Source organism: Apostichopus japonicus, chromosome 17 (genome assembly GCF_037975245.1).
Source record: "Apostichopus japonicus isolate 1M-3 chromosome 17, ASM3797524v1, whole genome shotgun sequence".
Lineage (NCBI taxonomy): Eukaryota > Metazoa > Echinodermata > Holothuroidea > Aspidochirotida > Stichopodidae > Apostichopus > Apostichopus japonicus.
This window is the reverse complement of record NC_092577.1, coordinates 12,349,473-12,366,012: the sequence shown is the minus strand read 5'-3', so window position 1 is coordinate 12,366,012 and position 16,540 is coordinate 12,349,473. Positions and strand designations below refer to the sequence as shown.

At 39.7% G+C, this 16,540-nt stretch overlaps 1 protein-coding gene across 2 annotated transcripts in view; it reads left to right on the top strand.

The window, feature by feature from the left end:
- LOC139954972 (uncharacterized) overlaps window positions 1–15,719 on the top strand; it is a 19,339-nt gene extending 3,620 nt beyond the window's left edge. Inside the window, exons 1-7 of one of the 2 annotated variants that reach the window (XM_071955049.1) lie at window positions 6,319–6,657; window positions 7,088–7,297; window positions 7,948–8,013; window positions 8,686–8,784; window positions 10,664–10,756; window positions 12,194–12,416; window positions 15,413–15,718. In XM_071955049.1, coding sequence (XP_071811150.1) covers window positions 7,094–7,297; window positions 7,948–8,013; window positions 8,686–8,784; window positions 10,664–10,756; window positions 12,194–12,416; window positions 15,413–15,468 — 741 coding nt within the window. In that variant the 5' untranslated portion in view covers window positions 6,319–6,657; window positions 7,088–7,093 and the 3' untranslated portion in view covers window positions 15,469–15,718. Of the gene's footprint in view, window positions 1–6,318; window positions 6,658–7,087; window positions 7,298–7,947; window positions 8,014–8,685; window positions 8,785–10,663; window positions 10,757–12,193; window positions 12,417–15,412 lie in introns of those variants that run through there. The other variant, XM_071955050.1, reaches the window with a different exon arrangement.
- Window positions 15,720–16,540: the final 821 nt, after the last annotated feature.

The following is a 16,540-nucleotide window of genomic DNA, read 5'->3' as shown; positions in this document are numbered from 1 at the left end:
TAATACTGTACATAATAAATTCACGTTCATTAATTTTGGTTGGTAAGAACAGATATTGAAGGCCTGATAGTACTTTTTTAGGTGTGGCATATTCTCTACATGCCAAACCTCACTGCAGAAGAAAACTTCTTAAATATCTATAGACCCCAATTGTGGCCAAGCAATGTGTACAATAATGGGAATATTCCATTTCAAACACTGATATAGAGTTGTAATTCAATTTTAAGGCACTTCAGCTAGAACTACCAATTGTGCAGCCCATATATTTGTGTGTGTTTGTTTGTTTGTGGGTTGTTTTTTTTTGGGAGGGGGGGGGGCAAAAAAACATGATATCTCCTTTGATCATGAATTTTCTTATCTCTTTGAAGGTGTTCATCTTTGCATAGATAAACCAGACAACAGACTATGTCTATTGTCTAGGTTCTATTGGAAAACTATCAACGTTGATGTAACAAGTTATGTTCAACAGGATGTCAAAGCGTCATTGTCATGTAGACCTACGAACAAGTCTCCATAGCATTCCTGTAACTGGATTATGGAAACAGGTAAATATTCAATCTGTTTTAATTGCACAGGATGTCCGCAGTATGCAGTGAAGGTTTAGTTTAGTTAATGTCACACTTTCTGGACAAATTAAACATTTACAAGTTTAACGGTAGTCTGTATTGGCCCTAAAATTTGGCCACTTTAGTTGCTAGAAGTTTTCAAAAAGTACTTTTCTGGGGGTAATAACCCTTGATATTGTGCTCAGACATTCTAAATGATGACACGAGATGATTGAATGTCCCAGTGAGGTAAATTTCCTTCAGGGATATAAACATACTTACAGAATTTTGTCCAAAGTGAAAATTTGGCATATTTAGGGCCTATACAGCAAACCTTTAAGCCACACTCTGGCCTAACTGCAGAGCAACCATCAATATAGGCATGTAATTGTAAGTTGCAAAAAGTGGCGTATCATTTTACTGGTTTAGTGGTTGAAGCGATTGTAAATATATGGTACAGTATGGTGTAAGTTACATTTTCATATTTGCAAGGTAAAAATAATTGGCCTAAATCCACCAACACCCTGTTTCGATCAGATATCCCACTGTTTTTATCTAGATCTGTGTACAGCATGAAGCAATGGAATAGAACAACAGTCAAGGCAAAGCCTGCAACTTGTAAAAAAAATTAAATTAGCACCTAAATGCTGTCTTCTTTCTTAACTGGTTGGTGTTGATCTTATTGGTCCTCCTCTACCAGTGACAGCTGCCAATCGACTGTATATGATAACACTGTCTGACTTCTATTCAAAGTGGCCTGAGACTAAGGCAGTGCCTGACAAGACTGCAGCATCAACTTCTTATTTCATTACTGATGTGATGATGAGGTAAGCATGTCTTAAAAAGTGAACAATTTTCTGTAGTTAGGAACTAGTTCCAATATGAATGGCATCATATCTGTTATTTGTACCATGCAAAATAACTTGTAGTGCATGGCAGAATGCTGTGTTTGAGTATAACTCATTTCCAAATAGGTATTAAGCATACAGAAAGGTCACAAAGGTAGGTGAGAACCGAGAAAGTGTACTGTAAATCTTTGCAGGTTAAGTCCCCATTAACAAGTTTATATGTAAGTAGTTTTTGTTCCTATATTTACTTGCAAAGGTTCCACCTCTGGTTGTTAAGTAGCATATAGCCTGACAATTGTCGTCATTTAATTTACATCCCCAAAAAGTGATTTTGGCTGGACATGTTTCACTGCAGCAGACACAGTTTATTTGTTCAAACAAATGATGAGTAAATAATTAAGACCACATTCCACAGCTAGACACCACCTTTTGTGTGTTGTTTTTCAAAAAGGTGTTGGACAGTTTGATATTGTAACCATAGGGAACTTTTCTGTTTAGAAAGTGTGAACTTATTACTAATTGGCTGTTTTGACAGGAACTTCGACAAGATAAGAGAGATAATGTATCAACTGAGTTTTGGTAACATTTCTCTGTTAGGTCCGTTGTGGAAAATTGCTAAATGTGTTTGTGAGTGTGGTGGGGGGATATTTCCTGAAACCTGGGAGAGGGACCCTCTTTTTGGCAAAATAGGGCAATGTTTAGGTCTCGTGACGCAAAATGATGTATAATAGTACATTTTACCATAATAATGGTTAGCTAGCATTATTTGGTTTTGCATTTGGGTCATAGAGAGGGTGTTTTGAACTCCCATGGATCCTGATTCAGGACAATTAATGTTTGATCGGCATTAAACAGTCATACCATGCACACATACATCAATAGAGCACCAAAAGGCATCAAACTTCTGTTGTATCCTAGCTTAAGCTAATTTGATAAATTTCTGATATTAAATTTCATTAATATGTCACAAATGTTGTATTGGCTCATGTGGTTAACACTTTTCAGGTTTGGTAGTGAACTGTACAATATAGCGCCAAAATAATGACATGCAATCTCCAATTAAAAACATGGACCCAGTATTCCCATAAACATGTAGGTGTCACAATAAAAGATCATCCAATTAACTCAATGCCAAAGCATAGTTCAGTTGTACACTATACAGTCTACACTTAACCAATATGGTGAATGTTAATTATCTTTGTAGTGGAGCTTACACATAACCTTTCAAGATGATAATTTATTTTATATATGACTTACAGTGTGGCATTCACTACTCATAATATTGCTTTCAACTTTTATTTTGCACAGATTTGGTTGTACATCTCATATCTGACCACCAATGGAGGGAGTATGTATGAAGTTAACAGAAGACATGTCTAGACGATTTTCTTAGCAGTTAACTTGTTACCGACAATAATCTTGTCTTCACTCTAACATATCATGAGAGAAAACTTCGTCGGCTGCTATATGTTTAAGCAATGAGAGGCCATTGACTTTTCACTGCCAGTCGTTCGGTGGAAATCCATATATTTGCAGTTCAAGTTGAAGGGTTGTGACGCTCGAAATTCTTTATCACCTCATTACTTCATTAAATAACAAATACGAAGGCGTGTTTCTTGGTTCTGGAAATTGTGTTCAAGATAAGTTCTCATAGTAAAACATATAACCGACCATATTCTGCTTCCTGTTGTAACTTTTGCTGTTATGGATTTCTGTGTAAGTCTTAACGAAAAACCCGTTGGATACATGAGAATCAGCTATTTTATTTTGTAATTTACAATCAAGATTTAACTTTGACGGTATCAAGTTGCACATTAAAGCATTTTATAGGTGTTTGTGGAAAGCATTTCAAGGGGGGATTCTAATAGGGAAACGTCTGCATGGTTTTATTGAGGTCTTTACCAAACTCTAAAGAGGTTGTTCTTCATGTGGATTATGAGAGTTTCAAGTACGTATTGTTTGAAGAAGAGTGACAGTAGTATATCATTCTAATCAAGCAATACCTCCCTGCTTGAAGGATGCTCTAGAAAGCATGGATTATCTTTAGTTGCATCAGAGCTACAAAGGGAGAGTCATCATTCCAGTTAAATTTTCCCATGCAGGGGGTAGGAAGTGGGTGTGGGCACACAAAATCAGAGGGACATTTTCTCATTCCACAACCACCACTCGTTATGCTATAAACCGATACACACCGGCCATATCACTTAAATATATATGATGTGTTAGTAGTGTTATCAATACTATTTATTGAGATTGTTTATTGTTAACCTTGCTATAAAAAGATATGGGATGCCATTTTAAAAATAGTATGTACAGACAGTGCCCCCCCCCCCCGGCTCCTGGCTCCCTGATCCCATGTATAATCATTTTTTCACTCTTTGCCCAGTCTGATATACTGTAGATTCAGAATATTGTGTTTGTGCATGACTATCATCCAATTTCATGTTTTGATTTTTACTATATTAACTTTCTTTAAACAAACTTTTCTCTACAAGAATGACATATTTAAAGTGTGAGAAACATGATGAGACAACAAATCTAGCATATTGCATCCTGCTCTGTCCTATTTGCTTTATTCTTTCCCTTGTTTGGCTTTGTTTTGTTTCCTGTATGTTTTGCAGCTCTTTTGAAGAGAATATTGTCTAATACATCTTTTCTAATTTGAACCACTTTTGTCCAATAAGAAACCTTCATAATAAGAAACAACGAACCTTTATCACTGGAATTGCCTGGAATGCCATTTGTCTATACAAATGAAGATTGCTTCGCGCATGGCCATCACAACGGGCTTAGGGGGCAGGGGTGGGAGAATGGCCTTCCACCCTGTTGAGAGGGAGAAAACCTTGACTCGACGATTGAGTGACAAAAATAAGGAACGGTTAAAAAGTAAACAATAAAGTAGTAATGAAAGTCAATAAATAGGTGTCAAGCCCATACGGAGGGTTGGGGCAGTGTTGACATTTTCAAGGTCAGAGAAGTATCTTACAGCTAATTCACGGTTGTTATTAGCAAACAAAAATATTTTGGAACTCATCACAGATAGGTCACAGACTTAAGAAGACCCCTCCCCAGGACACAAATTCGATAACTTACCATCCCAACTCCCCCCCCCCCCCCCTTAGCCTTGCACTCAAAATTATGTGTATGGGCCTGAGTTTTGTATACAGCGTTGCCGATTTCATTTAGGATGTAACTTGAAAACACTCTCGGTTCCCGTCCTATAATGAGCTTTACGCAAGGATGAAATTTCATATTGGCTAGGCAACTCTCGTAGACCCATGAAGTACAGTTACCATACTTGCCAAAACTTACCCACTGTGTGTTAGGGAAATACGGAAAAAATGAAGTTTGGACTCCTAAAGTTCGTAATATTTTACCTCTGCAATTATCATTTTTTGTTGTAGCTGTTGCATTCCCTATCCCGTACCCGCCCTCCGTTGGGGAGGAAGTTAGGTTTATACTATCTCTCCCTCTGTAAAGATGACTATGAACGCAATGTAGTTGCCGAATACAAAATGCAACATATACGGAGGATAACATAGCAGCAATCACATCAAAAACATGATTAACATCTTCTACAGATGGAAGACTTGTTTCTTTTTCTTTTTCTTTTTTTCCCGTTCTATTTTTTGTTTTGCAGCAACGCACAACGTCTCATTTATTTCCTGTAACATTTAACTCTGACTTATGCATCTGCTCTAATTATTGATATAATGAACTCAATTGCCTTTTGAATATCGAAATGCTTAAATTTTATGCGGGACAAAATATGCTATGAAGTATTTGCGGACATTCTGTACCAGGACATTTCGTCCGGTGGGACTATATTTGCTGTGAGGGTGGGACACAATTTTCAGCAGATAATGTCCGACCGGACTAAATATGCTGGTACAATGTGTCCGCGGAGACACTTTGTACAGGGGGACACTCTGTACTGTCACACCGGCCATGTTTAATTGGCTCTATTAACTATAAGCAATAACAACATATCATCCACCTCACAGCAGGGATGATGAGTTAAATGATGTTCTCAAGAACTTACCTTGACTCTGACGGTAAATTGTAAGCACCGTGTTCTTCATAATGTCATGGCCGAACTAATAACAATCATTTTCGTCAACATTTTTTGTTAAATCTCTTCCATAAATTCGGTCAGTTTATCCTCAACCTCATTACAGAGCATTGGGAACCTCGGAAGAACTGGCACGCATAATCACCATCCGACCGTGGTTTTTTTTATAAAGATAATTTTGTTCATCTTTAGAAATCTTTTGAGCAGTAAGTAAAACGTATGCGATCCACTCTGGAAATGATTCAGTTCAGTTCAGTTCAGTTCAGTAAAAGGTATTGAAGACTCGCCCCAAACCGCGCTCTGAAAAAGTTAACTTTCCGTTGCTTGCAAGTGAAGTTTTTTTTTTGTCGCTACAAAAAGCAGACAGTAATTATAAAACGTGATACCTTGTTATCTTTAGCTGGACCTGAGATGTCCATCGCTGTATCGTTTATATACTGTGCTGTGGGTATTGACCGCAGCTTTATGTCCTGACTGTACACTAGTGTCTAATTACCGACGGTAGCAAGCTGTGTGTGTGTATTTTCTGGAATCGATGGTGGTGTCTAACACTTCTGTTACACCTCATTTAAGGATATAGAAGAGGACAATGTGTATACTATAGTTCGGCAAGTATACTGTAATAGTATGTTTGAGGAAAAATACATAATGTAACGCCAAAGGCGCTACATTCACGACTTCCATATTATTTACACATGTAAATGTCAAGCCGGTGGACGCGTGAACCTGCTCATGCACGTCCTTGATATGATGAACTGTTGAAACGCGTGACTTGTGCAAGAATTTACGACCCAAAGCGTTGTGATATTTCACCCGGTGAAGACGGCTAGTGAGACATCACGAACATTGTGTAAAGGCGCCGCCCAGATCTATAGACGTACTGTGCTTCGTTGAGACGACGTTCCGCGCACTTATATACAAGTGAATAAGATGTAACAATGCGCGCGCGATGCGTGTGGAACGCACAGCGCTAATCTTATACACAATGGGTTAATTAACGCAAAAATATTATGATGTCACAAATAATGTTCAGTATGTTTTATTGGTAAAACTTAAAAGATTACAAACGAAAACGCATATCACACACAACAAGCAACGGAATTGGTCAGACAAAGTGCATGTAACACTCGCTTAGTGTGAAGCAAATCTATATGAGGGCTGATTAAACTTGATCCGATAGGCCTAAATTCAGGTAAGTAGGAATTCTGATGGTAAAATGAAAAAAAAAATCGTGAAGGAAAAAGTTTTTAGTTCGATATTTATCAAGTTTAGAGTATACTATCGCGCATGTTTAACGTTGTTATAAGAATACAAGTGACACGTCGAGTAAAATCTATGTGTAAAGCGTTATGCCGGACAACATGTTTTTGCTTACGAGGAAGTGGTTGGAGGGGGGGGGGGGGCGTAGGACGGGGGTGGGGTGAGGTTGGGGATGGCTGTTTTACACAATTGGTGAATGTTTAAAGGACGGCAGAGTGGGATAAATTGGGTATAGTTGTTAAGTGCATGGTCTGTGGAAAACTCAATTCTTCTTAAGTATATTCTCTCTTTAGTTATATATATATATATATATATATATATATATATATAGCCTATGTAAATATATATTGGTATCTTTGCAGGTCAAAATGTCGTTGCATCTGGGAAGAAGAGTTACAAGTACGGCTAACGACAACGGAATCGATAACATCGTGTCAAAACCTATTGTGCTTTCTCAAGTAGCCTGCTGCGTGTTATTATGCGGTGTAACAGTGCTTCGACAAATTGTCCTACTCAACGATACTGAATATTCATGGACCCTGTTTGATCTAGTGCCAATTCCCAGCATCATTGTAAGTAATATAATCGTGACCTTACCCCTACCCCCCCCCCCACATCGCAGACCGCCTCGAAGGTACGTGAGCCCTAGCTTCAGTTATATAGTGTACATCCGTAAAGGTAAAGTTTAGCCCAACTACGAATGGTTATAGAGGGGCGGAGGAGAAGATGATGGATTGTTGGTACCTGTCCCTTTCGGGTGGGAGGGAGGGGGTGGGTGTCTGCTCTCCCTATAAGGAGCGCCCCTGCGCGATTACGATCAAAACGGCAAGTGTCGCGCTGTGCAAGGGTATTAAAAAAGAGTTATTATATGAAATTTGTTGGCTACCCCTCTTTCTAAGTTCAGTACTTCCAACCTTACGGCTTATTGCCAGTCAAACTCCTCTTCCTTCAGCCCCCATTAAATCCTAAGTCACCGGCACCTAATGATGTTTGTATTGAATGTGGGAAAGAGGACCTGTTTTTAACTTTTGAATACAGCTTTTTCTAGGAGTAGTTTTAATAGCAGAGCGTAAAGATTGGAATTCTTCTCAAAGGCCACGTTATACCCGTACAGAAGACGGAGACACAGGGAGACGTTAAGCTTATTTAAATCTCAGTTTACAATTACGTTATTTACGAGATTTTGTTATAAATTAACCCATGTCTGTATTTACTTCAATAGGTCCTTGCTGTCACGGCCTTTTTGGGATATAAATGCTTCCAAAACAATGAACCTAACACGGCAGACGTAAGTCAATACTTATAGACCAACGTAGGGTCTATTTGTTTCCCCAATTGTCTTTTATTTTATTCACTTGAAGTGGTGGGTAGCCTTCAGTGGTTTTCTGATAAGGGACCGTCCCAGAAAGGCAATTATCGGTGGAAACATTAGTACATTAGACCATTCCGGTATATACAAAATGGAAGGCGCCCTCTCGAGAAATCTGTTGAATTTTCCAATGCTTGCTATGCTTTTATCAAATATTGTTTGCATCTCATATTTACTATCCACACCCCCCAAAAGAACATTTCAGAGGGTGAGGGTGGTGAGGGGAGGGGGGTGACTCGGCCGGATCCGCCCTTGATTTACTTTGTTTGTTTTATTCCCTTTCTTTCTTATTTGGTTCTTTTAGTAACTAATATATTATGTGCTCCATCCGTTTAAAGGTTATCAACGTTCGTTAGGGGGTTGGGGGGGTGGGTTAATAAAGCCGGAAGCGGTTTGAACGAAAGCACAAAAGTGTGACGTCACATTGTAGTCTTCTACCAGTACGTAGTCTGAGATATAGCATTTACGGTCTGATGAAACGCCACCAATATGGAAATATTATTAACACATTATATATTACAATTCGCACTTCTGAGAAACTTATACAAATTTGCTACAAAAACTGACCTTATAATTTTGTTTTGATTTCAGACCCTAATGTACATCAATTCGTGTGGAGCAACCCTGGTTTTTCTTTTCATATCATTTTCATCGATCTGGGCCAATGGTCGCTCTACGGATATTTCACAGGTATAGGCTATACTGAACCTTAGTACTCCCCCACAAACAATGTCACAACGAAATCCCAAACTTGGGTACAGTATTGAATCGCGCGTGTAGTTGATAGCCAACTTCTCTCTCGGTAGCCGGTAACCCTACAGGCAGGCTGGCTGAGTGACTGACATCAGGTTGGCTGACTGTCTGAACTTCCACGACTAGCTGATTGACGGACCGACCGACGGATGACCTAACCGATCAACTTTTTGAGGTGAAATTACTGGCTGATTTAACTACAGGTTGACTAACTGACTGATAGACTGTCTGCGGACAGATTGACTTCTGGCTAGCTGGCTGGCTGACAGGCTTTACAGACAGACAGACTAACTGACTGATAGACTGGTAGACTGTCATGCAGACAGAATGACTTCTGGCTAGCTGGCTGGCAGACATGCTTTACAGACAGACAGACAGACAGACTAACTGACTGATAGAATGGTAGACTGTCATGCGGACAGATTGACTTCTGGCTAGCTGACTGGCTGACAGGCTTTACAGACAGACAGACAGACTAACTGACTGGTAGAATGGTAGACTGTCATGCGGACAGAATGACTTCTGGCTAGCTGGCTGGCTGACAGGCTTTACAGACAGACAGACTAACTGACTAATAGACTGTCTGCGGACAGATTGACTTCTGGCTAGCTGGCTGGCTGACAGGCTTTACAGACAGACAGGCTAACTGACTAATAGAATGGTAGACTGTCTGCAGACAGATTGACTTCTGGCTAGCTGGCTGGCTGACAGGCTTTACAGACAGACAGACTAACTGACTAATAGACTGTCTGCGGACAGATTGACCTCTGGCTAGCTGGCTGGCTGACAGGCTTTACAGACAGACTAACTGACTAATAGATTGGTAGACTGTTTGTAGACAGATTGACTTCTGGCTAGCTGGCTGTGACATGCTTTACAACCGGACAGACAGACTAACTGACTGATAGACTAGTAGACTGTCATGCGGACAGATTGACTTCTGACTAGCTGGCTGGCTGACAGGCTTTACAGACAGGCTAACTGACTAATAGATTGGTAGACTGTCTGTAGACAGATTGACTTCTGGCTAGATGGCTGTGACATGCTTTACAACCGGACAGACAGACTAACTGACTGATAGACTAGTAGACTGTCATGCGGACAGATTGACTTCTGGCTAGCTGGCTGGCTGACAGGCTTTACAGACAGACAGACTAACTGACTGATAGACTGGTAGACTGTCATGCGGACAGATTGACTTCTGGCTAGCTGGCTGGCTGACAGGCTTTCAGACAGAGAGACGTACAGACTGTGTGACTGATTGAATGATAGACTGACTGACTGCTGTCGGACTGATTTCTGGCTAGTTGACTGACTGACAGGTTGAATTTACCGACTGACGCACAAACTAATCAGATGACATCTCTCAGTCCGGCTGTCGGACTGACGTTACTGTCGGAATCACTGACGGACTCACTAACCGACTGATTTAATGATGGATTGACTGACTGTCTTTGCTGATCTTACTGATTTTACTGAATTTACAGAGAAACTGACTGACGGAGGGACTGGCTGACTGATGGACTAACTGACGTTTAGTTGGTTGACTGACTGACTTTACTAATTGACTACACAGAGAGGCTCACGGGCTGATTGATGGACTGATTGAGTTCTTGATGATTGGTTGGCAGGCTGACTGTCTTTACTTACAAACTGACAAAATGGTTGATCAGTTCGTAAAATTCGTATGAAATACTGCCCTCACTTTCATGGAAAATAGAAAATTAGAAGTTATGGTTCCTTTAGACTTTAAAAAACAAAAACAAAAAACGGTTAATTAATGTAATTTTTATTTCACTTATTTCATCTGCCACAGTATATCTTGTGCGGGTTGTACATCATTACGGGTGGGATATCTCTTGTTGCTTTTATACGTGGAAAGATCTTTGGCAGACATCTACTTAGATCGGTATGTAGCTGTTTATTTCTTTGCCCCATTTTATCACCGCACCCCAACTAACCCCTACTATACCCTTTCTTCTTCCCATGTTCGAACCACACCCCAACTAAGCCCCTCTTCCCATAATCCAACCACATTCCAACTAATCCATACTTTCTATTGCCGTATTCCAGCCACACTCCAACTAACCCTTACTACCCCGGGCCTTCTTCTCCCCCCTTTCCCCACCATACCCCAACTAACCGCTACTTCCCATTCCTTTCCCCCTTATCCAACCACACCCCAACTACCCCCTTCTTACCCTTATCCAACCACATTCCAACTAATCCCTTCTTGCTATTTCCATATTCCAACCACACTCCAACTAACCCCTACTACCCCTCTTCTTCCCCTTCTTCTTTCCCTTTCCAACCACACCCCAACTAACCCCTTCTTCCCCTTTTCCAAGCACACCCCAACTAACCCCTACTACCCATTCTTCTTCCCCTTTTCCACCCACCCTCCAATTAACCCCTTCTGCCCCTTTTCCAACCACACCCCAACTAAACACTCATCCCTTTTCCAACCACAACCCAACTAACTCATTCTTCCCCTTTCCCAACCACACCCCAGCTAACCGCTACTTCCCATTCCTTTGCCCCTTATCCAACCACACCCAACTACCCCCTTCTTACCCTTATCCAACCACATTCCAACTAATCCCTACTTGCTATTTCCATATTCCAACCACACTCCAACTAACCCCTACTACCCCTTCTTCTTCCCCTTCTTCTTCCCCTTTCCAACCACACTCCAACTAACCCCTTCTTCCCCTCTTCCAAGCACACCCCAACTAACCCCTACTACCCATTCTTCTTCCCCTTTCCCACCCACCCTCCAATTAACCCCTTCTTCCCCTTTCCCAACCACACCCCAACTAACCCTCATCCCTTTTCCAACCAACTAACCCCTTCTTCCCCTTTTCCAACCAACTAACCCCTTCTTCCCCTTTTCCAACCACACCCCAACTAACCCGTACTATCCCTTCATCTTTCCATTTCAAATCGTTTGCTTTTTCCTTTGATTTCGATGCAGTTGCTTATTTCAAATAGTAAAGAATGTTATATTTTTTTCTTTCTCTTTTGTTTCCTTGTATTGCTTCACAATTAATCAACTTATTTTTTTTTATTCTTTCATACTCTATTTTTTTTACTTTCTTGCAAATCTCGTTGAGTAAAGGATACGTGTTGTAATTCATATTTACAATATAAAGGTCCAAAATGAAATCATTCCTGGACTGAACAACGATTCCAAGCATATGGCAAACAAAATCCACTCAAACTATACTCGTCTGTCGTAATTGAGGTCGAACGTACACTGACCACAGTGTTGTACAGATGTAAAACGTGTATACTTGTATTTCTCTCATGAACTTGTATTTTTCTATCAAATTTCCTTCACATTTAGAGAAACAACAATGTGTTTCCTGCAACTGTTTCTGCCGGATATTCCAATATGCCTGCTTCGAATGATGGGTCTCCGGCGATGAATAGAGGCATGGTTGTGGGTTCTACCCCGGTCCCGGTCCCGGCCCCGGCCCCGGCCCCGGCCCCGGCCCCGGCCCCGGTCCCGGCCCTGGCCCCGTTCAATCCCCCATTTGCAGAACAATATGGCTTTCAGCCTACATCGGGTGAGTGACGGTTAAGATCAGGTGCAGTGTTTTTTCTGACTGTTGAATCATAATACAGAGATAACGTACGTTATGGAACGCCGTCTGTTTCATAATGTTTGGAAAGCACGTTAGGCTAGGGCTACGTCAGAAGAAACAAAAATACTATATGTAACAAGTTAATTAACATAAACTTATCAATAATGAAATCAACCTGCCTGTAATAAACAGAGGCGCCGAGAGCGAGGTCCCGGCAACATTTGTATCACCTAATTGAAATACATAAGCTTATCAACAATGACTGTAAGTTTCCCTATGTGTCTGAATGGCGTGTATATCGACTTAGAGAATACCAGACTGCATGCGTCCAGATATGCTAGAATTTCAAATAATGTTTCATACTACAAACTCAAGTTTACTGTCATCGTCAAAAGCATGTTTTCTTATTAGATTATCTGGATGGAGTAATTTGGAGGATGAGAAATGAGACCATCTTGATAATAAAGTACTTTTAAATAATTTGTTACTAAACATAAATTAAATAACAACACACAACAATTGAGGCCAAGACTGTCGACCTTTAACCCTATTATTTGTGTTAGTTTGAAGTTAATACGGTGTATGTTGACTAATGAATATTTATGCTGCAAAACATTGGATATTATTTTATTTTGGTTACACCAAAATTTGGCCAAACAAGACGGACTTAAGTTAAATGAAATTTTAAACCGTCCTCCCACCCCCCAACCCCGCCATAAAAGGTAATTCAACTAGCACCTATGACGTCACTCCTGTTCTCCAATGGTACAAAACGTTACAACCCTTAAAGGGTGTGAAGACTCGCGCAAAAAGAAACGTCTAATGCCGGTAATCTTACCTAGTTGCGAATCAGATGTAACAGAAGTGTTAGACACCACCATCGATCCCATAAAATACACACACAGCTTGCTACCGTCGGTAATTAGACACTAGTGTACAGTCAATACATACAGCTACGGTCAATACCCACAACACAGTGTACATGGCAGCGATGGACATCTCAGGTCTAGATAAAAGATAACAAGGTATCACGTTTCATAATTACTGTCTGCATTTTGTAGCGACAAGAAAAAAACTTCACTTGCAAGCAACGGAAAGTTAACTTTTTCAGAGCGCGGCACGCGGCTTGGGGCGAGTCTTCAATGCCTTTAAATGAGCATATAGCCAAGCAAACACGGGCCAATAATCATTAAATGAATAAAGCTCAGCTTATGTTAATCTGTTATTGCCAGGTGAAAAAAGATAATCCCTTGACTTTTTTGATTTCTCAATCTTAGTTTCTCAGTGTGTTATCTAACGCTTCTGTTTTCCGTTCAAAGCCAGCACGAAGGAAATAAATCTGTAGTTAAAACTTGAAATATGAGTCCAACTCCGTGTTACTTACACCTCCGTGTTCGTCGTTACGGATTCACCCCGTGTTACGTGCACGTCCGTATAGTGATGGAAAGCCCCCGTAAAATCAGCACATCATTGCAATGTTCACAACGTGTCACGAACACCTGCGTGGTACGGATATATCCGCGTTACGTGTTATGGATATCACGTTGTGACGGATTATTCCGTCGTATGGAAAGTCCCGTAATATCGGTATACCGCCCCCATATTACGGACACCTCCATACTATAGATAAGGCCATATTATCGACAGCTCTGTATTATGTACCAGTAAAGATACTAATGATAATATATATATATATATATATATATATATATATATATATATATATATATATATATATATAAATTAAAAAAATACTTAACGGTCATCTGAACAAGTCGTCATCTGGTCAATTAATTAAACCACAAGCCAGCAGCTATCTCTGGTTTAATCAAGTCAATTATGGGCAAAGATGTTTAATTTTAGTATTTTTTATGACACACGAGTGGGAAGATTCCGTGATATTTAACCTACAAAGCATTTGATTTATGGACTTATTAATTTTCATATAATTAGAACGCTTGACATGTCTCCTTGTGTGCCGGTCAGGAAACCAATTAAATTTAGTAGAACATCAATTTTATGAAAGATGAAATGCCACTTATTTGCTGCCCTCTATTTCCATGTAAAGATATGAAAGGAAATAGCGCCATTTCTTTTTACATTATGTATATAAGTGTCGCACCACAAATAATTGTTCCAATGCCTTCCTTACACACTAACCTCGTCACTTTCAAGACCCGCCAAAGCATAGATAGATGTTTTCAACTGGCATATCCTACCCACAAATAATAGTTGAAATCTTGGCCTCTTATGGCACTGGCAAATTTCCTTATCATGACAGTTTAGAATTTGCGCTAGAAGAGGGGCAAGTTTTGCATACTGAACCCCCATGTATCCACACAAAAAAAAAGAGTTGGTGACACAACGTATACTACGAAGGATCTGACCTGATATTAAATATGACCCCGAGCGAAAACAAAAACCAAGAAATCCTCCAGGCAAATAATTAGAACCCCTTTGAGCTTTTACAGTCGGCTACACCACAACTGACGCAATAGTTATCTTATGAGCACATAGCTTCCCTTCTTGACTGAAGAGACATTACATTTGCTGATATAAGACAAAAAATGCCCCCCCCCCCACCCCACTCTCTAACCGCCATCGTCAGTCGAAGGAAAAGGTTAGGTCGAAGGATTTCTTCGAAAAGTATTTATTTCCCAACCTTGCAGTCAGACCTAACTTATAGACGTAACTTATACTAAATATGTCTCCAGAATACAACATTTGATGTCGAAGGGTTATTTTGTTTCACCCCCAGACACCCCTGCGTGGGATTGCTGGCCATGTAGCCACACCCCTTTTTCGTAAAATTGTTGGTCCAACTAAAACCAATGCATAAATGTTCTGGCCCCACAAAAATCGTTTGGGGGAATTGCAATTTGCCCGCCCCCCCTTCCCTCCCTCCCCAACCGTTGAAATCTAGTGCATGTCACTGACTGAAGCTGCATTTTAACCTTTTCTAATGTTTGCTTCTTCAGATACCAGTTCTTCGCTTCCTGGGTATTCCCAATTTCCAACACAAAGGTGGACGTGAGCTTCTCAACGTACGGAATCATAAACCTAAATTAATTTAATAAATATGACTGAACCACAAATCAAGATGCAAGAAAAAATAGATACTGGAGACTGGAGATCGATCGGTTATCTGAATAATTTATTGTTAACATTTATTATAGATTTTTAGTATTGCTTTGGTGGCAACAGGTCCATGGGAGTTCACAAAGGGTAAAGCTGAGTCTAATTTTAGAATCTCATTTGCAAATCTTTCCATACGATATGCGTGTGAACTATCTATCACAAGAGTGGAACACACTTTAGTGGCAAACACGCGATTTTTTTTATAATAATTATTATCATTATTTTTTCATTATTAAGGATCGGGGAGAATGGAAATGTCAGGATTATTGTAGCAGTAATGAAAATGGTTACAATCGTTGGGAAAGTTTAATATGCATCCTGCAACTTTTGGTTGTAATGTCGATCGAGAAGTGGTCTGTAGGAATCAGGAAAGCTCTATACAATTTGAGGGAGGGTGAATCCAGGATTTTATCAACGAGAGGTGTAGCTCTGCGGATCAATGAAATTGATTTCCATTAAAGGAAGGAGAAGGTTAAGACTTAACAGAATAGATCAACATTTCGGAAGTGAAATAGTGAATTGTAAGTCATATATGGGCTATAAATTAGGTCTTTAATTAAGTATACACGCAAGGTTCTTCCAATCACTACTTCAAAGGGCGGTGGTGTGTGTGGGGGGGGGGGGTGGGGGGAGTGTGTGGATACTCGCCAGAGTGATATATTTTTAGTGTTATTGGTCCCCATATACTTGCTTGAATTAGTGTACTTTGTTGACCAAATGCAAAATTCTTCTATAAGCAACCAATTAATGAAAATATTTATTGACGATAGACGGATGAAACTTGAGATGGTTAGTATCTTCTTCTCATGCCCTGAAATAGAATGTTCATTAAATCAGGCTATTATTATTATTATTATTACTATTACTATTATTATTATTATTATTATTATTATTATTATTATTATTATTATTATTATTATTATTATTATTATTATTATTATTATTATTATTATTATTATTATTATTAT